The sequence below is a fragment of the Nicotiana tabacum genome, chromosome 16, assembly GCF_000715075.1.
Source record: "Nicotiana tabacum cultivar K326 chromosome 16, ASM71507v2, whole genome shotgun sequence".
Classification (NCBI taxonomy): domain Eukaryota; kingdom Viridiplantae; phylum Streptophyta; class Magnoliopsida; order Solanales; family Solanaceae; genus Nicotiana; species Nicotiana tabacum.
In genome coordinates, this window is record NC_134095.1 from 133,920,379 (window position 1) to 133,942,686 (window position 22,308).

The following is a 22,308-nucleotide window of genomic DNA, read 5'->3' on the forward strand; positions in this document are numbered from 1 at the left end:
TTCTCCTCTGAACGTGCCCGAACCATCTGAACCTAGCTTCCCGCAGCTTGTCATCCATGGAGTCATGCCCACTTTTTCCTGAATATCTTCATTACTAATCTTATCCATCTTAGTGTGCCTGCACATCTACCTCAACATCCTCACTTCTGCTACTTTTATCTTTTGGATATGTGAGTTCTTAACTGGATAACACTCAGCCCCATACAACATAGCCGGTCTAACCACCGCTCAATAAAACTTACCTTTGAGTATCGGTGGTACTTTCTTGTCACACAGGACTCCAGACGTTAACATCCACTTTATCTACCCCATCCATATACGGTGTGTGACATCCTCGTCAATCTTCCCATTTCCTGTATAATCGATCCAAGGTACTTGGAATTGCCCCTCTTGGGGATGACTTGTGATCCAAGCCTCACGTCCAATACTGCTTCCGTTGGCTCGATGCTGAATTTACACTCTAGATATTCCATCTTAGTCCTGCTCAACTTGAAACCCTTAGACTCAAGGGCCTGTCTCCAAGCCTCCAGCCTCTCGTTGACGCCGCCTTGTGTCTTATCAATCAAAAATATGTCTCAGCAAATAACATACACTATGCCACCTTCCTTGAATATGGTGTGTCAGTGCATCCATCACCAGGGGCAAATAGGAATAGGCTGAGCGCAGATCCTTGGTGTACCCTATAACAATAAAAAAAAATGCTCTAAGTCGCCTCCCACTATCCTAACCCAAGTCTTAGCTCCATCATACATATCCTTAATCACCATAATGTAAGAAATGACACACCTTTTGACTTCAGACATCTCCATAGAACCTCTCTAGGAACCTTATCATACGTTTTCTCCAGATCAATAAACACCATGTGAAGATCCTTCTTCCTATCCTTGTACTGTTCCACTAATCTCCTAATAAGATGGATAGCTCCTGCAGTAGAACGCCCCGGTATGAACCCGAACTGATTGTCTAAAATAAACCCAGTCCTCCCCACCCTCACTTCTACCACCCTCTCCCAAACGTTTATAGTATGACTCAGTAATTTGATACCCCTATAGTTGCTACAACTATGGATATCACCTTTGTTCTTGTATAATGGAACAACCGTACTCCACCTTCGCTCCTCTGGCATCTTCTTCGTCCCGAAAACAACATTAAACAACCTAGTCAGTCACTCCAAACCTACTCTACCCACACACCTCTAAAATTATACTCCCGGTAGCTCTGCCCCTACTCATCTCATAGCCTCCACGACCTCCGCAACTTTAATGCGCCTACAATACCTAAAGTCACGGTGACTCTCAAAATGCCCCAATTTACCTAGCACAATTTCCCGACCCTTTTCTTCATTCAGAAGTTTAGGAAAGTAGGTCTGCCATCTCCGCTTAATCTGGTCCTCCCCATCAATACTCTACCGTCCTCGTTTTTGATGCACCTCACTTGGTCCAAATCCCGAGCCTTCCTGTCTCTCGCCTTGGCCAGCCGGAATAACTTATTTTCTCCGTCTTTATCCCCTAATTTCTCGTACAGATGAGTAAAAGCCGTAGTCTTAGCCTCCGTGACCGCCAGCTTCGCCAGCTTCTTAGCAACCTTATACCTCTCACTGTTCGCTCTCCTCTCCTCCTCGCTAGTGCTCCCTACTAACTTCATGTACGCCGCCTTCTTCGCTTCCACTTTACCTTGGACCACTTCATTCCACCACCAGTTGCCTTTGTGCCCACCAGAGTAGCGCGACGAGACCCCTAACATTTCTTTCGCCGCTTCCCTTATACAGTCCGCCATCGTCGATCACTTAATGCTCGCGTCCCCACTACTCTTCCAGGCTCCCATAGCTGATAACCTTCCTCCCAACTCCTGAGCTTTATCCTTAGTTAGGGCACCCCACCTGATCCTTGGTCATCCTCGTATAAACCTCTTCTTCCTCCTTACCATTATATTGACGTCCATCACCAAAAGCCTATGTTGCGTCGCGAGGATCTCACCTAGATTAACCTTGCAATCCTTGTACAACCCTCTGTCACATCTCCTGAGAAGAAGATAGTCAATCTGAGTCAGTAAGAAATGAGTATTGAGTATTTTGAAGTATATATATATATTTTCTTGTAGTATATATTGTATGTTATGTATATATATTACCTTATAAATTTTCTTATAGTACCATTGACACCAGGATCTACGTAGGCGGGCGGTAGTCCGCACAGCCCATCCAGATCTAGCTGCTTTAGTACACTTTAAAGGTTGGCGGTAGTCCGCACGACCAATAAGGATTCTAAATATACGGAAATTCTAATACCAGGATAACTTATACCTTATAGAAGATGGGGTAATTAACACTGGTATAACTTATACATTCTTCTTAGAAATTATGCAATTGTCATTCTTAGTACAACGTATCAAACAATAAATAAACAACAATCCCAGCATAACTAATCCAAGCATAACTTATCCCAATATAACTTATACCGATATAAATCATATTCCAACCGAACGACCCCTTAAAGTACTATATACTCCTACTATATTTTTTGTTTAAAGAGTACTTTAGGTATGGAAAAAGAAAAATTAAAAATCATGCAATAAATCCAAAAGGGAGGTATGAAAAACAAAGAAAGGTTGAAAATCTGTCATTTGACCAATTGTACTTTCTCTCTGTTTTTCTCTCTCACCGCCTTTTGGCCGCCTGTGAACTGCCAGACCAACTGCAGAGAAGAGAGCCCCCCCCCCCTAACCCCTCCTTTCTTCTTCTCTCTCTCTTCCCCGGAGGCTTTTTCTGTATATATATATATACATATCGTAACCTTTTGTTTTCCTTTTTCGTCGTACATCATTTCTAATCCTTCTTCGTCTCCATTTCTATTAAAGCCTCTTTCCTTTTCCTTGAAATCTTAAATTAACTATTAAACCCCATCACATCCCCATTCTCTTATCGCCCTCCTTTGTTTGATCCTACCCCTCAAATTCATCTCTTCATTCAATCCTACGACTCTAAGGATTTGTCAGCTTTTCTCTACGTAAGTTACCTCCTATTTTTAGCTACTGTTTTCTATCTATAAATATATTTATATGTATGCTCCTTTTATTTCGAAAAAGATTGAACGGTTTGAAGTACAAAGTCAAAGCATTTAATTTTGGTATGTAAATGGAATGGAGTATTGATTCATTCATTTGATGTACTAATAAAAGTTGCCGACTTTATTAATGATTGGATAAGTCTTGACAGAATAGAAGTGAATGATAGAGTTATTTGATTCTCAAAACAATGAGTGCCAGACAGAAAAAAGTGTATTAATAGGTTAATGTATTATTGGCATTTACTAATGTATCAAATAATGGGTTCTTCTCTCTTTAGCCGTTACATTACCTACTATTACCTATTTGTTGTTGCCATATTTGGAATTCGTCATTGACATGTACTCTTAACTATAGTATAGTGATAAGAGTGTGTATAAAGGCATGTATTATATATTCATTGAGTTGGTGTAAAGACCGGAAACTGGTAAGTTTTGTACCACTATACTCTACCCCTACTTTGCAAGAGAATTTTGAGTTATTTTGAATTCTGGGCTTTTGTTATTTTCTTCAATTTGTGATTTTCCATTGCAAGCTGGATACCCCACTTTCATTTCTTTACCGAGAACTGAGTTGTTTCATCAACTTAAAGAAGAAGATTAGGTGTTTTATCTTTCTATCTCTCAGGCTTTTATGTCCCAAGTGTTGACGAAGAGTCAACTTTTATTTGATTAACGTGATTATATCGCTATTTGTTTGTGGTTCTAGTAAAGAATTTTAGGTATGGAGTCTGTTGGTTTGTTCGCAATTGTTTCCATTAGTGATTTTTCTGTCTGTTTTGATTGTAATGTTCCTGTAATAGCCAATTACATTGACTTCTTTTGATTTTTGTATTAAAATGGCTATTGTGCTTTGTGGGGTTTGTTGCATTTGCTTATTTGCTTCTTTCTTTATGTAGTGCGTTCAGTCACTTCTTGTTTTACCGAAGATTTTTGTAGTTTTATTCTGATAGTTGCTGAAGATAAGCTCTCGCACAATAGACCCTTGTGGTCCGGCCCTTCCCCGGATCCCGCATATAGCGGGAGCTTAGTGTACTAGGCTGCCCTTTCTTTGAGGTTGCTGTTTAATTTTCATGCTTCCGAGTTCTCTCTCTTTAGAGGTAGGTTATATACAAAAGGAAGCCAAAACAATATAGGAACAAAAGGTTCCATATTGATTTTTTCCCCTTTTTGTTTGAGGTTGACTTTCTAGTATAGTTTTTAGTGTAACACATATTAGTCAAATAGAATTTTAGGCAAACATGAGATCGTTTTGATTCCTATCTTTAGTTCGTCGTGTTCTTTGAGATTGTTTTTTCTGTTATTTACCTCTTCGAATCACTTATGTCCTCATCTTTGTTTGTATTTTATGGAAGGAAGTCTCCTTATTCTGGATTGTGTGATTGTCTAGGAAGGTACATCTTGGGACTTGCATAAGTCGATATGAGTTTTAGCTCAATAAGAATGTTCTTTATTTGTGATATCTGCTGGCGTGCTGTTGGCTTTCCCATTATCTGCTTCTGAAATCGTCTACGTTGACATGTAACTCTGGACCCATTGATATTTTGTGTGCAGTGAAGGGGCTGAAGGAGTTGAATTTGGTGAGGCCAGACATATGGAACCTAATGGTTACAGAAAGGGTAACAAAAAGAATCTTGTTACCCTAAATGGTAATCACAGCCCGTTGAGTATAGATGAGGAGCTGGACCCGTGGACAGCTTGGGCATACAAACCTCGTACTATTACGTTGTTGCTTATTGGTGCATGTTTGCTCATGTAAGTTTCTTAGTCAACAGGCTCTATAAATCTTAGTTTATAAAATTTAGGAATTAGTTCTTTCTTGACTGATTCGTCAGACTTCGATGAAGCTCTTAAAAGGTTTCTAATTACTGTCTTATTTTCAGCTGGTTCTTCTAAAGTCTATATCTTGAATCCTGTCTCATCAAGTTTAATTATCTGCAGTCTATCTATTACTTTGGATATTAATGTAGGTAGAAATTGAGCTACATTAAATTTTGTTAGATATTTATTTTCTATCCCTCTTATCTGAGGTTCTCTTGGAACGGAAATACGACCACATTTTCCTGGGTTTCAGCACTCAGTCTGTTTTGGTTGTTTGAAATCTTTAATTATATATGAAGGAGAAGTAAAGTAATGATGAAAGAAAACCCAACCACATAATAACAGTCCCTCCCGTAAAATCCCCATTTGACAGGACCAGTACTCTTATAATACATGTAGAAAGTTTTCTCTGTTCAAATGAATTTTGGGGCAAGCTTCTTTCCGACCATGGCAAAAATTATCTTCCTATAGATAGCTCCTTTCTTATAAAAAGATATATAATGAGAATCAGCTGAAGCTTATTCAAGATTGATCTTTCTTATTCGAGAGTCTTATCAAACTCTCTGCAACTCTAGGTGCGACACAAGTAGTAGTGACTGAAAGAGTTGATGGGGCATGATCACGATTATAAACATCCGATTTGGTTTAGGGATTTAGGGACTAAGCCCGTTGAGGAACTGAGATGATTCATCGTAGTCTTGGTATGCCGGGTATGTCTTTGGCCAAGACCAGGGATTGGCGAATCAGTGGCGGTCTATCTTTTTTTGGGCGAGCTGCGGAGCTACTTTTTCTTTCTTTCATTCCATCTGTTGCTTGATTGGTTAAAGAGAGAGCTTTGATAAGACTGTTCCACAAAGAGTGTAGCTAAACACTTCTTGATAAGTCTATCAAATTGTTGATCTAAAGATTCATGGTGGATATAGTTGTGTCAATCTTGTGATGTGGTCCCTGGTTTCTGAAATCTGACTGCCAATTTTCATTCCATAATTCCATTTCAGGGATCTGATCACTTTGTTGACATTATTTTCTATTTCGTGTTCTTTTAATGTACATCTTGGTAATTAAATCAATATGACCTCCTGAGCACAGCATATGACATGTCAAAGACATAGGAAAAATCATTAACTTTTCCTCTTTTCTTTGATTAGTCATTTGATAGTTCTCTTCTACAGGAAAATATAAGGTGCTTTTCATATTTTACTCTTTCTTTACCAAAATTCTGGAAAAGAGAAAAAACGCAGTTGCTCTGGGGTATTATTGAGTGATATTGTGATACAGCCAAAGCATATAGCACACTTGGGCTATGAATCCTTACTTAGTGGTTATTGATGCTTTATACATTTCTTGTTCACTATTTCCTAGAATTTCCTAACTTTTGAAAGCTAATGCGATTTGATGTTGGACATGAGTTTATATGTGTATGTTCTGACTTGCTTATGTCATCACTATTGCAGCTGGGCAAGTGGAGCTCTTGATCCACAAAGCACTTCATCCAGTGACGTTTCTACTTCTGTGAAAAGGTTTGCCATTTTAAGTACATTTTTATCCAATCATTTTTCTTAATCATGTGTGAGAAATTGAAGTAATTGTTTTTTTTCCCCTTCATCTGTTAGGGGCATTTGGGCAATGGTTGCTGTTTATCTTGCCTACTCTTTGCTGCAAGCCCCCTCAACGTAAGTTTTCACAATTTATTTGTCTAAGAATGTACGGTTTGATTTTTTTGGGTATTTTTGTGTTAAGACTATTTGGGTGTTTCTATAGCCTAAAAAAATTGAGTTAGTGGTTATTACTGGCATGAATGTCTGTATTGTTCACCATGCGAGCAGTGAAAGGATTTACCCGCCAAATTCTGATACAGGAGCACATGTAGAATTCTTTGGGTGATATTCTCTCTTCATTTTGACAGGATTCTTTATGGAGCTTCTTTTACTCAATTCTCAACTAGGCGAGTCCAGGAAGTCGTGTTCTTAAATTTTATTTTCTTCTTTGAACTTGAAGATGGAATTTTTCTACCATGTAATTGTAAACTAACTTGAATTTTCCTCTGGCTTTAAATGTGTGGTTGAGAATTCACCTGATTTTCTCCTTGTGGACCTCAAAGAGCAAATTTATGTGGAGTTTGTGGCAATAGCTTTCTACCCACTTAATTTTTTCAGTTCTTTCTTACAGGGTACTTATTAGACCACATCCTGCCATTTGGCGCCTGGTTCATGGAATGGCTGTCATTTATCTTGTTGCTTTGACATTTTTACTTTTCCAGGTGGGTTGGTAAGCAGATGTCGTTTCTTATTACCCGTGGTGTTAATCAATCAGTAGCTTTAGTTTCTTACATCTCTGTTTTCTTATTATATTTATTCATGTGTTGTTGCAGCCATTTAATTAAATTGTGAATATGAAAACTCTGTTCCTTTCTTTTCTCAGAGGCGCGATGATGCTCGTCAGTTTATGAGATATCTGCACCCTGATCTTGGTATTGGTAAGGATTTTGATCTACTCGTAGAAAGTTTGTGGTTCAGTTCATGCAAGTCCGTTCTGTTCATATGTTTTGCATGTTTTGCTTGTAGCATAGCTAAGACCAATTTGACTTGCTATGCAGAACTTCCTGAAAGATCTTATGGTGGTGATTGCAGGCTCTATGTACCTGAAAATCCCATGAACAGGTTTAAGAATGTCTATGTATGGTTTCTCTTTGCACTACTTTTTACCTCCTCAATTTTTTCTTATTTATTAATTTTGGTCTGCGTGTATGCATTGAGCCTACTAAAAGTAATAGTCTGGACTTTGCGACATCTCTGAGGAGTGTATTTACTTTGTAGGACACATTATTCGATGAGTTTGTTCTGGCTCATATATTAGGGTGGTGGGGCAAGGCCATCATGATACGTAATCAGCCTCTTTTGTGGGTCTTGTCCATTGGGTTCGAGTTGATGGAGGTCAGAGCCACTATGGCTTCTTTCAAATGCTTTAAGCACCGGCTTTTTATTTTTAAATACGACCATCTTAGGCAAGTGGTTAACTGATTATTTTCCTTGTTATAACTTATCTTTACACTGCTATTTTCAGCTTACTTTCCGCCACATGTTACCAAACTTCAATGAGTGTTGGTGGGACAGCATTATTCTGGATATATTGATCTGCAACTGGTTTGGTGAGAAATTTAGAGCCATTCTCTTGGGCTGTTATGAGATGGACATATTTGGACATGCTTATCTTAATTGATGTCGTATGCTTCATTATTTGTCTGATGAATATTTATGTCGCTACTATATTGTTACATACATTTGAGACAGAACAGTTTAGTGATGATTTAAATATATTTATACATGTGTTGTGTGTGGACAGTGTTGTATATAACATGTATATGCTATCAGAACAAGCCATAAAGGACATGCCACATCCGAGCAATGATGCAATTATATTATGGACAATGTTATTGGATTGGGTATCAATTGGCACATTTAATGTCATTCTTGTAGCCAAATTTCAAGAACCAGTCTGAAGATTAGAGAAAAAATTATTAAAAAAATTTGTGATGCCAAGATGGTGTCCAGTCTTCTTAGATGTTATTTCACTACCATGCCTCAATATGATACTTGCATGTTAAGTGAAATTACAAGGGGTGGTTATAAGAAACAATTAATTTTTATTATATGCATAGCTATCTTATCTTATGGTATGTCTGGTTATGGTATTGTTTTGACTTGTTCTTTAGATTGATAAAATATACTAAAACTTTACCTTTTTGGTTTCCTATAGGCATCTGGGCTGGAATGCGTACTGTTCGATATTTTGATGGAAGAACATATGAGTGGGTTGGTATAAGCCGACAGCCAAATATCATGGGCAAGGTATGTCTGGTTAAGTGCTATGTTGGTTGTATACTTGGTTCTGGATTTTGAGGAACAACAGATTTGCTTGTTTGCATGTTCTTTCTCTATGCTTAAAGATAACTGACATTATAATTGTCTCATACAGTTTATTTAATGCGTTTGGTGTTGAGACATCGTAATACTGCAACATTTGAGCAGTTTGTTGACAAATGTCTTTTGCCTAGTGTCTTTTGCCTCCGCTAGAATTTGAAGCTGAGACCTCATGGTTCTCGCCCACTTCATTGTCCACTAGGCCACACCCTTGGGAGCACATGCAGTTACTCTATGTTCTGTACTTCAAATTAATTCAACTAGTTTGGAGTTGGAGTTAAGGTATAGTTGATTAATTGATTGATTGATTTAGTTCTAGTTGGGTACATGGAGCTTGGAGCTTTTGGCACAAAGGTGTCGCTGTAAAGTGTTTGAGTTAGTTATTGTATATTATGTATCTGACTTCAGCACTACAGTTCTTCCAAATTTCATTGGAGGAATATGAAAAGTTTAGTCTGACAGCCGTATGAATGGTTTTTCGTTAGACATTTATAGCTTCCTTTTGGTTTTGTAGGTCAAGCGAACACTTGGGCAATTTACTCCAGCGCATTGGGATAAAGATGAATGGCATCCCCTCCTTGGTCCCTGGCGATTCCTTCAAGTTCTCAGTCTCTGTGTTGTGTTCTTGACGGTAGAATTGAATACATTCTTTTTAAAGTTCTGCCTTTGGGTTCCTCCCAGAAACCCCCTAATAGTGTATAGGTTGGTTCTGTGGTGGTTACTTGCAATACCAACAATTCGGGAGTATAATACTTACCTACAGGACAGGTAAATCCTAGTATTTTATTGCAAGAATTATGAATTGTAGTGTATTTTTCTTCCATTGTCTGGCAGCTGTTTTCTATGTGTTTCACTTTTTCCCCCCATACTCCACATTATAAACAGGAAACCGGTGAAAAAGGTGGGAGCATTTTGCTGGCTTGCACTAGCAATCTGCATTGTTGAACTCCTAATCTGCGTCAAGTTTGGACATGGTCAGTACTCCACTGCATTCTGAGTTCTCATTTTGGTGTATCTCATTATTTTGTGTATTTACAGTTATCTCATCCCTTTCTGCCATCTTTCAGGATTATTTCCAGATCCCATGCCTAATTGGCTAGTAGTTTTCTGGACATGCACGAGCATTGGCCTTGTGATATTTTTGGCTGCATGGTCATGTCAATTACACCGTACAATGAGGAAAAAGCAGCAATGAGTTTTTGCAGTACCTCCATTCTTTATTCCTTTGTGCTATTTCGGGTAACCAACCGTCTTGTAAATACTGATTACCTTTGAGCTGTATATGCTGTCTTCCTAGGTTAGGTTATACAGTTGAAAAATGTAGTGAATCGGAATTCATTATGGTTAGGTCATAGGTTGGTAGATACCCTGTTTCACTTTTTGTGCTGCCTCAGTCTTGCAGGCTCTTTTTTCCCTTCCGTTTTTTATAATTTTTTTTACAGGTGTACGTTGAAAGTGTTGCCAAATTTAAATTTCAATTCTATATTCCGAGGTACATATTTTCCCTCTCCTCATTGCATTTGGGCTTCATTATTCCCTTTCAAATTGTGTCTACTTTGCATGTAACGGTGTAGGACTCGCAAAAGTTCTTAGGTAATCTTAACCATGTGTAGCTGTAGAGTCTATCTTATATTTTGATTACCCCTTTCAAGGCAAAGGCGAAACTAGGATTTGTGTTTATGGGTTTCGCTTACTAGGTTTTGGATAAATTATTTATATATAATAAATGGTTTTTTAAACATAAATACAGTGTTTGGGCAGAAGTTATTGGGTTCGGCAGAACCCATAGATTGAGCTGTAGCTCCGCTCCTGCTCCAAGAGCTATTGTTCTCTCAAGGAGTAGTGAGTTTGTGACCATGTAAGTTTCTAAGAACTGCCTTAGCCAAAAGGAAACACCGAGACTCACAATTTTATTTGTATATTAGCTGAAAGCCTTTGTTCAGAGTTAGAAGCTTAGAATTTCCTCAAAGAATACAAGGAATGTAGACATCAAATGTACCTTCCCATACTAATTCGGATCTCTTTTTGATTCAACAAATGATTGGTTTGTTAGATTCTTGTTAAACAAAGTTATAACAAAGTAACCTTCTCTAGTCAAATGGGGTATAGGTCAAGATGATTTTTATACGTATTTTGCTTTGACCTCTAGCTTCTATCTAACTTATTTCACATTAATGGTTTATTTTCAAAATCACTTCTCTTTGGCTGCAAGTGATATAACTGATAAAATGATTCATAACTGATTAGCATCTAACGCATGACCTTCAAATCATATTTCACGTATTTAGCTGTTTCATCCAACTTCTCCATTATTCAATATAGCAAAAAGAAAGCACAAGTCCTGTTGCGCAGTGTTGTTAAAGGTGCGCTTAAGCCCTGAAGCGAGACTCAAAACATGTTGAGCGCTTTGCCTCGCTTTGTGGGCGCTTCAGTGTCGCATCAAGGCTCTAAGGCGTACTTTTCCTCGCCAATGAGTGTAATCTTGAAAAGGCGGCACTAAATAATTGATGTTTCACTTTATCGTAAATTTTTCTTTAAAATTTCTTTGTTCATATATTTGTTATTCACGCTTATAATTATTGTTCTTAGACTACATATACATATTTTTATTTTTTTCTCCAGTTGCGTCTTTTTTTATTAAAGTTCATGCTTTATTTGTACTTTGCGCTTAAAGCCCCAACGGATCTTAGAGCTTTTTTGCGCTTTTCGCCTTTGATAACACTGCTGTAGCCTGACCTCTTAAAGATATAACTTCGATGGCAACTTTGGATATGCTCTGAAACAATGAAGATTAACAGAATAGGGATACTAATAGAGTGAAGACCCATCAGAATTCTGCATATTTGCTTACAGTATTTGTAATTTTCGTAATGTTTGACTACCTAGAGATGTTCAAAGAAGAGCAACATTTTTTCCTCGGATGTAAATTACATATATTGACAGTGTAAAATTTTACACAATCAATGTATTTTAATACCTCCCTCCCATCCCAAAACCAAGTATATGACCAATATATTTGGGGTTATTACGTAGACCAAATCTTAACTTTAAAGACTCAACAAAAAGAGGAAAAAAAATGCGAGTAGGCGAATTTTTTATCGGATCCAAAATTTATGGGTCCAATGCATATTACTTGTCAAGTGAAAAAAAGGGAAATTACCAGCTATGTCCATTTATAAGTAGCTCATTATATAAATTGGCCAATTGATAAAATATTACTAATATTAGCCAATTAGCTATTTGTAGCAAAAAAATATCAAATTTTTGCTTTGTTTTGAGTGGGTGTTATTAGAATAGATTGGGCACAACTTAAGGAGCTTGAATCTCAGTTTTGGGATGATTTGGTGAAGTTTTGAGGTGGTTTGAATTGAAAATTCGAAGTAAAAGCTGAACATGAAAAAAAATTATGTGTATCACACTGTTTATCATTTATGTATCACATATGTATCATCTTTGTATCAATTGTGTATCACATGTATATCCATGTATACCTGTGTGTGAGATACATGCGTGATACATGTTTGATACATGTGTCGCAGAAGACTTTTTTGAACTCGATTTAATTACGAATTTTGATACAAAACCAGTCCAAATCACCTCCAATCTTCCTCAAATTTTGTATATTGACTTATCTTTATATTTTCAATGAATTTCAACTATATCCATTGAAAAAGTTCCTTTTTTGTTTAGATTTTTGGAATATTGTATAGATTTTTATATTTCATCACCTTATTTGCTACCCCGTCCATGAAATTTCCTTTCCGCCTTGTATCTAATGTTGCTAATCACGCTTAAAAATATGGAAGGTGATTTTTGCGTGTGATTCTTTGATAGAAAGAACCCTATTATTTGGTTTATCAATTTTTGTTGGCTAGTTTTGGTAAGTCTATGACTAATGGCTAGATGTTGGTAAGTCGAGATTTATTTGGGATATTTGTGTAAGTTTCCCGACAAAAAATTGCGTGGTGTGCAGGAGCGACCCCACGAATTTTGGGGCCTAAAGCCAAACTTTATGAGGGATCTTAACTTTTTAATTTTTTTTTAATTATTTATTTGAAGTCTATATTTTAGCTTTTCTTATATACAATGTTATTAATAATTTTCTTATAATCAATAACTCCTAATAAGTATTTCTCAATTGATATATAACTAATCCATTTAATCTTTCTTGTGCCATTGTTGTTCTTAGGTAAAATTTTATCAATTTTAATTTTGAAAACTTCTTTCCATTGAAGCAACGTCAACATGCGTTATTAACATTATTCCATAAGCAATTTAGGCACTTTGAAAAGAATTAAATATTTTTATTTGATTAAGTGTATTAATTAAACTGTTATCTTCTAATTGTACTATTTTCCATAATAATTTTAGTTCAGAAAATAAATCTAAACCATCAATATCGAATTGATTATTACATTTTAAGGAACATTCATGATTAAGGCAATATTTTTTTAAATTTTCAACATCTAGTGATATTAGTTTTTACTGCTAAATAGAAAACCAAAAATATTTTCATATGCTTTGAATTGTCCAAATCTATTTTGAAGTGAAAAAATAGCTTTGTCTATTATGTATAAAAGTAATCAACTCTAAAGGATTCTTTGAAAGATTTTGAGATTTCATTATCAATATTTGTATCAAATTGTTACTTCCTATATATCACACGTTTCTTACGAAATTCGGGTTCGATATTTATTTCAAGTGCAATTTTCTTGGTAGAAAGAAATCAAACGTTTTCACTGTACAAAACTCTTTTTTAAACTTATACATAATCTATTAGGTGTAACAAAAAATGGAGCCCCCACAAATACGGGACCTAAAACGGTTGCTTTATTTGCTTTATGGAAGGGCCGCCCTGGTGATGTGTTCCCTAATGAGATTGGGTTTAATTGAATGTTTTTGTAGTTGACGTATTTTATAAATGGATTTCGCCTCCTTGCCCGTCATCTCCTTCGTCTCCATATCTTCTTCACCAAGAATACCATAATTCGTTAATTTTGGTAACTTAAATTCTTGTTCGGGGTCTGAAATTCGAAGTTAATAGTTTATTATATTTTTTTTGGTAATAAATGATTTATTAAAACAACAACATACTAAGAACTATTACAACGAGAGGTCAGTTTAGGTAACATAGTGCCTACACTGTCTCTTTCCAGTACATGGGAAATAAAAGCGGGAGGGAAAGCATAAGTTTGCAAAATACAAAAAATGTCCAAATTACAACCATTTTTAGCTAATAGGCCCGCTACTCCATTAGCCTCTCTAAAAACATGCTTCAAAGGTGGATCATTCGCCTTCTGCAATAGGTACCTACAATCGTCAATCAAATTTTGATAAAGACAATTGTTAGACTTACGAAGATTGATTAGTTCCAAGCAGTCAGTCTCAATTACTATTGGGATGAGGTTTTCCCCTAATGCTAATTTGACTCCATGAAGAGGGACCAGGATTTCCGTATATATGTTAGTAGCATGTTCAATTCTCATATTGAAGCCCATGATCCAATGCCCCTACTATCCCTGAACACCCCTTCTAATCCTCCTACCCCTGGGTTCCCTACACATGATCTATCAACATTTAGTTTATAAAGTTCGTAGTGGGGGGCTCCCATTTTACGAAAATGGTTTCTTGGGAGGTTTGAAGCCTAGGTTTTTTGCTAGAAAGGTGTATTCAATAGTTTCGCTAATGGGTTGGCTTATGGAAGGGGGGAGGGATTTATTTCCTCGGAAGAGTATCCCATTCCTGATGTCCCAAATATACCATAGTAAGAAAGGAAGAAAGTCTGCCGATAATAAGTGGTTATTGAAAGTTTTTCTTGAGGCAAGATGTCTTTTAAGCCAATTAAACATGGAGTCTTTATCAATAGGGTTCAGAGAAAAGTTGTGATCAGTTCTTGTTTGTGCCTAGATAGATCTGGAGTAGCTGTATCGGAAGAAGATATGTTCAGTGTTCTCAGTCTCCATGTTATATATGCTACAAGTATCGATATGGCATACCCCCGTTTTGGCAAGCATTTGTTTTGTGGGTAGCCTATCCCATATGACTGTCCATAGGAAATATTTTAATTTATTTAGGGAGTTTGTTTTCCAGAGCCAAGAGTAGTTTTTATTGTTATTGCTTTTGTTGTCTGAGATTGCTTATAAGCAGCCTTAGTGGAGAAGCAGTTATATCCCTTAGAGTCCCAGGCATAGGAGTCTGTTGCGGGCATAATTTGTTTTATGTAGGTGCTATTGATTTTTGAGATTATTTCTGGGGGAAGTTCAAAGGATAAATCTCTTAGGTCGAATATTCTATTTTTGATAATACTGGCGAGTTTTAGGCTTAGTTCCTTAGCAGGGATGAGACCTTGTATATAGTCCCTATGGTTTCCTAGTTGATTGATCCATTTGTCTTGCCATAAATTAATGGACATCCCATTTCCCACTAACCATTTGGTATTGACATCGCAAATGATAGAGCCCTTCCTAATAACTTCCCAAGTGTGAGACCCTAAATGTTTGCTTTTCCTATGATCATATTTGCTAGATAAGGTTTTGACCCATAGAGCCTCTTTCTCTTTTTTATATCTCCAAGTTAATACCGCATTGAAGGAGAAATTTTTCCAGTGGGTGTTAGGAATGCCCAAACCACCTTGCTTCTTAGGCATTGCGACTATGATCCATCTAACAAGGTGGCATTTCTTTTTTCCATCTGTGCTACCCCATAGGAAGTTTCTTTGGATCGAATCTATCTTATTGAGGTTTTTTTTGGGGAGATCATATATATGCATAACATGGTTGGGGATTGCGTCTAAGGTTGCTTTGATAAGGGCTGATTGAATGGCCATATTTAGGAATTTTGTTTTCCAACCTTTTAGTCTAGTATTCATAGTTTAGAATGAATTGGAAATCTTTTTTGGTAGGTTTGCATTGGGAATAGGAAAACCTAGGTATCTTCCAAAGTTAATGGTATATCTCATTGAAAAGCAGTTATTAATGTGATCTTTGTAGTCCGTAGGGGTATTTCTAAAGAACCAAATTTTTGATTTCGCAAAATTGGTAGATTGTCCTGAAGCTCCACAGAATTTGTTGATCGTGTCTATAATCAAGTTGTAACTTTTTTGGTTGGCTTCATCTAGGAGAAGAAGGTCATTTGCAAAGAATAGATGGGATAGCTCCGGGCTTTTTGGAGATATTTTGATTGGTGCCCATCTACAACAATCTATTTCGTGGTTAATCAATCTAGAGAGCATTTTCATACATATGATAAAGATATATGGGGATAGTAGGTCTCCTTGTCTAATACCCCTTGAGGGCTCAAAGAATTTAGTTTTAGAATCGTTGATTAGGATTGCTGTGGTAGTGGTAGAAATGCAGGACATTATTATTTCAATAAAGTCAGGGGGAAAGTTAAGGGAGATGAGTGAGAATCTAACAAAAGACCATTCAATTTTGTCGAAGGCTTTTTCTAGGTTAATATTGATCATCATTTTTGTTTTTTTACCTTTAGTTTTTTTGAGGTGGTCTAGTACCTCATTCATAATTATGGCATTATCTGAAGCTCTTCTACCCTTGATAAAGCTAGTTTGTGTAGGGTGGATGAGATTGGCTAGGAAGGGCTTAATACAATTAATAATTATCTTAGTGACGACTTTATAAGCCGTGTTGCACAAGTTAATGGGTCTAAATTGCTTAATTGTTTCAGCATTTTGGCATTTGGGGATAAGGCAGACAAATGTGCTATTCATGCTTTTAAGCATTCTTTTGGACTTGAATGAGTCTTGGCAGAAATTTATGAGATGTTTGCTTGTCTCCTTCCAATATTTCTGGTAAAAGAAAGGGTGAAGCCCATTTGGTCCAGGAGATTTGTAGGGTTTAAAAGAATCCAGTGCCCTTTTTATTTCTTCTACTGAGGGGATACTACTTAGGTATGGGTGGTCTCGGTCTCTAATTTTTGTGTTGTAGGCCATGTAGATATTATTAAGCATGGATTGCTTGTGACCTGAAGAGTAAAGGTTTTTGTAATAGTTAATAATTAGATCCTTGATGAGGTTGTGATCTTGGAACCAGTTCCCTGCTTCATCTTTTAGACAAAGGATTCTATTCTTCCTTCTTCGTTGCATTATGGTAATATGGAAGAATTTTGTGTTTGCGTCTCCGTCCTGAATCTACTGCATCCTAGATTTTAGTTTCCAAAATTCCTCCTCTTGCATGAGTACTAAGTTATACTCATTTAGGAGTTCATTCTCAAGATTTATGAGGAATTGACTGTGGGGATAATTCAGAGAATTCTGGATACCCTTTAATCTAGCTAGGCTTTTATTTTTTCGTTTAAAAATATTTCCAAAGGTGCTTTTGTTCCATTCGATTACCTTAGTAGAGAAGTTGTCTATGGCTTTGGTTATATCAGGTTAGTCTGACCATGAGTTGTTGACTAGGGTTTTAAAAGTGGGATGAGATAGCCACATGGACTCGATTCTAAAAATATTATTATTAGTGGAGAAATTTTTGTATAGATCTAATTTTATTGGACAGTGTACTCTAGTTAGATGTTTGACGCTAGCTTCCTGAAATAGTCTGTGTTAGTTATGCATCCATCAAGTCGTTCCATTATTAGATTTTTGCAAATTTTTCTTTTGTTGGTCCAAGTATATTTTGGACCCTTAAACCCTAAGTCTATGAGTCCTCAATGATTCATGCAATCTAGAAAGTGGGAGATTCGATTATTGTTTACGTGCAATCCTCCGAATATTTTTGAGGCGTGGGTGACTTCATTGAAGTCTCCCGCTATTGGCCACGACCCTTTGTAGTTGTTATCCACTATTTTAAGGTTTTTCCATAGGATTAGTCTTTCTTCTATAAGTTACTTGCATAAATAATAGAACATAACCAATTTTTTATTGAGTTTCGTACCTTTACCATGGCGCGTATCTCTTGGTCCGTACCTCCAATTTGATCTACTATAATGTCTCCATTGTTCCATATGAGCACGATGCCACCCGAGTTCCCATTGTCAGGCATTTGGATAAGGCTTGAGTAGCCAAAGTCTTGCACCAAATTATGGTGATCTTCCAGTTTCGTTTCCAGTAGGGCTACAATGCTTGATCTATGGTAATCCAACATTGCCCTAAATGCTCTTCTAAACTTTGTGCTACTTACGCCTCTATAATTCCAGATAATCATATTCATGCTTGTGTTTCTGGTTGAATCTCCTCTTTCGTGGCTACTAGTAGGGCTTAGGTTGCTCATCAAGCTTTCCCTATGTGTCCAGTAGTGAGAGAAAATTGTTGGCAGTAGCACCACTGCATGCTGGTACAATCCTGGAGGGTTTATCTTCTTGATGAAGATGCAGTATTTCCTTAAATCTACTGGGCAGCTTAAGATGAACCTTTTTTTCTTTTCTTGCCTTGAATACTATTATTTTTGGGTTTCGCAGCACTCCGTGCTCCACTATTTTTTCGGTTGGTGCATCTTTCTTTTCTTCCTCCTCTTCCATATGTGTTTGGCCCAAGTTCTGCGAGGGAAGTGGTGTTGCTGCTTGGCGCGTTGGTGTTGAGAGGTTGTTGTTGTTGGGGTTTGGGTTCAGGCTGGTTTGGTGATGTGTTTGCTGAGTTGGTGCAGGTTGGAAGGTAGGGGTTGGAGTTAGAGTATTGTTAGGGTTCAGGTAGAGTTGTAGAGAGGTAGGTTTGGATTGGATAGGTTGTGTGTGGTGTGTTGAGCCCATGTTTGAAGGCTCCATGGAGATGGATGTGGGTCTGAGTTTAGAAACATAGGGGACGGGTATGGGTGAAACTGGTGGGTGTTCATCCATAGCCGAATCATTACATTGTTTAGGCCTAGTTGGAGACCCTCCGCTACTATCTGGGCTAGGTAACTTGGATCTCCTATTTGGACTATTATATCTCTCCCCTCTAGTTGTAGGCTTATGTTCAAGGCTTGGCCCATCAGTCCCCATTCCAGCCAAGATTGAGGTGCATGGTCTGGTTGAATGGGCCTTGTGGAGAAGATCATTGGTGTTTGGGGCTGATTCACTTGCTGGGGTCTTGTCCAAACGTTTCTGCGAAGTATGAGGAACCTCGTGCTGTGGTTGTTGGGTAGGAGTCTTGGCATTTTGGATTATTTCTTTGTTATGCTTTGTATCTTGTAGATAAGAGAGTTAGAACCTTTGTTTGTAGATATTGGGGTAGTAGTGTAGGTTCCAGTGTAGTTTGGATCATTTGATCTTGGTATCTGTTCGATTCTTCCTAAGATTCAAGTTGTCTTGTTCATTAATGAGATTTTGACTTGGGATTGACAAGGGGTAAAGTTGATTTGTACTATGATTATTTCCTAACGGGCTAATATGGTTCTGGGTGGGGGTGATGTTCATGCTTTGTGGGCTAATAATGTCTAGCATTAATGAAGAGTATTGATTAGTTTTAGGGATGATAGGGTCTATGTCCATGGTTTGTTTTTTTGGCTTTCTCCTGTCGGCGCATTTAGTGAAGAACTTTTTGGGTTTTTTTTTTGTTTGGGAGGCATTAATGTCCAAAGGTTTTTGTGAATAAATGTTAGGAGCATTGATAAATGATTCCTTTCTTGGATTATCCTCTATATGGCCCAATGTGGAAAGAACTGAGGCATCAACTTTTCATTGATGTTGATGCCTAAGGTTTTTGACGCACAATCCTCTTTTTGGGCAGAGTTCACGTTGTTTTTGGTTTGCATAGTGTTGTCCTTTAGGTTTAGGGTATTGTCCGGTAGGTAGTTTCTGATTGTATCCCTTGTCTGTCTATGGTTATTTGGTTCTAGTTGGCTTTGGGCAATGGCAGTGGTCGATTTTTTCCACTGATGCAACTTTGGATTAGGGGTTTTGCTTGGTATCCTCTTGGAATTCTCAGTCTTTGCTAAGGTTAGGTGTATTATTAAGAGTTTTTTTGGTTTTTCTTTAGTGAGACACTATGGTCCATTGATCAATTTTTTGTGTAATAGCCTCCATTGCGTTTTTCCTGGGGTTACCTTCTTCCGACTATATTAGGTTTTGGTATGGACAAATATTTTGGTTATGTCCTAGTCTTCCAAAATTTGTGCATAGTAAGTTGAATCCTTCGTAGGTAATTTTCTAAATGTGTTTGCCAACCACAATGTAGGTTTTGAGTGGTTTTTCTATGGGCACTAATACGCAAAGACAAGCATACTTTCCTTTCATAGCGGATTTGGTGCAGGCATCTATGCGAATTAGTTACCCTAGCTTTCCTCTAATATTTTATAGTATGTCGTAGTCGTAGAATTCTGTAGGTAATTCCGGGAGTCTTGCCCATATTGCTAAGTATGTTAGCGCATCTTTAGAGGCTACAAATCTGGGTTCCCATTTCCTCAATGTGAGAAATTGATTTACAATGAACCAGGGGCCTTCATGGAGAGATTTATTATAATTTTATTCCTTGGTAAATTTTATCAGGTAGTAGTCGCACCCTAGGTCTACGTGGGATAGAGTTTCAGTTGGTCGCCAGATCGCATATAATTTTTTTTGGAGGAATTGGTAGCCCACTCTTCTACTAAACATTTTTATAATGAGGGCGTTGGTCTAGTTTTTGTAGATATGTTCCTTATCCAAGGAGGCGATTAGGATGAAAAAATTGGGGTTTGGGTAGTTGTCTGTTTCGTCTTCAGGTTCATATGAATCCAGGTTTTGTTGCATTATTACTTGGCTACAATCTGGGCCAGTGTTCGTACTAGATATTAAGGTGTCCAAGAAGGATATCTTATTAGTGTTACTGTTACTAGGGTTATTTTCCTTTCCTAAACTTTCCTTAGGGTGTTGGTTTACGCTAATTTCCATGTATGTTGGGGGGGAGGGGGGGGGAATTTGAGGTGTGCATGGGATTGGGACAGAGCTGGCTAACCCTTCAAGTATTGTTTGGGGCGTCTTTTTTTCTTCCAAAGAGGGAAGGTTTGTTCTAGTTTGGACTGGTTCGATAGTGTTGTGTGTGTTCATTGGAAGGTGATTGTTGTACTTGAAGGAGCTTTAAACGATTAATGGGTCATTTGGTATGAGATATAAGAAGGTATAGGGTGGTATAAAAATTTAATACCACCTTAATACTCTGTTTGGTTAGCAAACCAGGTATAAGTTATTCCGGTGTTAATTTTAACACGGAGATAACTTATACCTTATAGAGGGTGGAGTAATTAACACCGGTATAACTTATACCTTCTTCTTATAAATTATACAATTGTCATTCTTAATACAACATACCAAACAATGAATAAACAACAATCCCAGCATAACTTATCCCAACATAACTTATACCGACATAACTTATACCGGCATAAGCCCTATTCCAACCAAACGACCCCTAAGGGAATAAGGGAGATGGAAAGGGATGGAAGGCAAAGGTTCCTTAGAGAGAGAGAGAGAGAGAGAGAGGAGAACATCTCACTCTAACCCATCTCTTTTGGAAAATTGTTTATTATGTTAAAATCATTTGAGTGTTGATTATTTATGCTTATACTTTTAGTTTAAACACCGATTTAGTGTTGATTAAATTAAGATCGAGCATAATTCGGGAAAGATACTAATAATCTAAGTCACATTTAGGGGTAATTTAAGGTATTTTGCCCATTAGAAACTTTGATGGAAATATTGGATAAGCTCTAATGGCACAAGATAGTGAATTAACAAAACGTGAAGATTGATTGAGGGAAGATCACAAGAATTCTGCACTTTTGCTAACATTTGTAATTCTCAAAAAAACAATTGAGTACCTATAGGGGTCGTTTGGTTGGAAACAAGTTATTTTGGGATTAATTATTTTGGGATTAGTTATCTTGAGATTAGTTATTCCATCCTCCCATTGGGATAAATAAATACTACAATTTCAAAATAACTAATCCCGGGATTAGTTATTTTGAAATTGTAGTATTTATTTATCCCAATGGGAGGATGGAATAACTAATCTCAATCAAATATGGAATAACTCATTTCAAATTTAATCCCGGGATTAATTATCCCTTATCCCTCCGAATGATGTGGAGTCTTACCGATCTTTCGCTGAATGCTAACCTCGTCTACTATGAGGGCTCATCAAACTGATTGTCTATACTTGCACGCACGAGTGCAGCGTCCCCAACAAAAGGACGTCAATACGAATAATGTACTGAGTATGTAAGGCATAACTGAAACATAATAGTAAGTCAACATTAATTAAGGACGTGGAAGAAACATGGAGTAAAGGACTCAACCTGTAAGTTTGGATAGCTCTGTAAATCGTGAAATATTTATAATGTCATGCATATGCGTGTAAATGTCATGTAATGCATAATTTTGTATGTACATAATATCATCAAGCCTCTGAGGGCATCCCATCATATCATCTCAGCCATTGTGGGCAAAATCATCAACGTATACCAGTTGATCAGGTGGTGGTGCGTATATAACGCCGTAACCTTTTCCCATATCTCATATACATATACATATATATATATATATATATATATATATATATATATATATATATATATATATATATATATATATATATATAT

General features: G+C 37.1%; 1 protein-coding gene across 4 annotated transcripts; it reads left to right on the plus strand.

Annotated features, from left to right (window-relative positions):
* Positions 1-2,625: 2,625 nt before the first annotated feature.
* Positions 2,626-10,298, plus strand: LOC107759508 (CDP-diacylglycerol--serine O-phosphatidyltransferase 1-like). Of its 4 annotated transcripts, XM_016577468.2 has the most exons (15): positions 2,750-3,005; positions 4,617-4,817; positions 6,338-6,403; positions 6,497-6,556; positions 6,790-6,828; positions 7,053-7,143; positions 7,305-7,359; positions 7,480-7,559; positions 7,700-7,816; positions 7,947-8,031; positions 8,640-8,731; positions 9,318-9,571; positions 9,689-9,777; positions 9,871-10,042; positions 10,246-10,298. In XM_016577468.2, the coding sequence occupies exons 2-14, from the start codon at positions 4,657-4,659 to the stop codon at positions 9,996-9,998; spliced, it is 1,317 nt and encodes a 438-aa protein (XP_016432954.2). In that variant the 5' UTR covers positions 2,750-3,005; positions 4,617-4,656; the 3' UTR covers positions 9,999-10,042; positions 10,246-10,298. The 4 variants fall into 4 exon arrangements, with proteins under 4 accessions (XP_016432956.2, XP_016432954.2, XP_016432953.2 ...); XM_016577467.2 differs by having other exon boundaries at positions 9,871-10,298; XM_075233368.1 differs by lacking the exon at positions 2,750-3,005 and adding an exon at positions 3,355-3,490 and having other exon boundaries at positions 9,871-10,298.
* Positions 10,299-22,308: the final 12,010 nt, after the last annotated feature.

Coding starts and splice junctions, on each gene's coding strand:
- LOC107759508 (XM_016577467.2), top strand. CDS start 4,657: ATGGAACCTAATGGTTACAGAAAGGGTAACAAAAAGAATCTTGTTACC. Junction 7,144..7,304: donor TGACATTTTTACTTTTCCAG/GTGGGTTGGTAA, acceptor TTCTTTTCTCAG/AGGCGCGATGATGCTCGTCA. Junction 7,360..7,479: donor GCACCCTGATCTTGGTATTG/GTAAGGATTTTG, acceptor CTTGCTATGCAG/AACTTCCTGAAAGATCTTAT.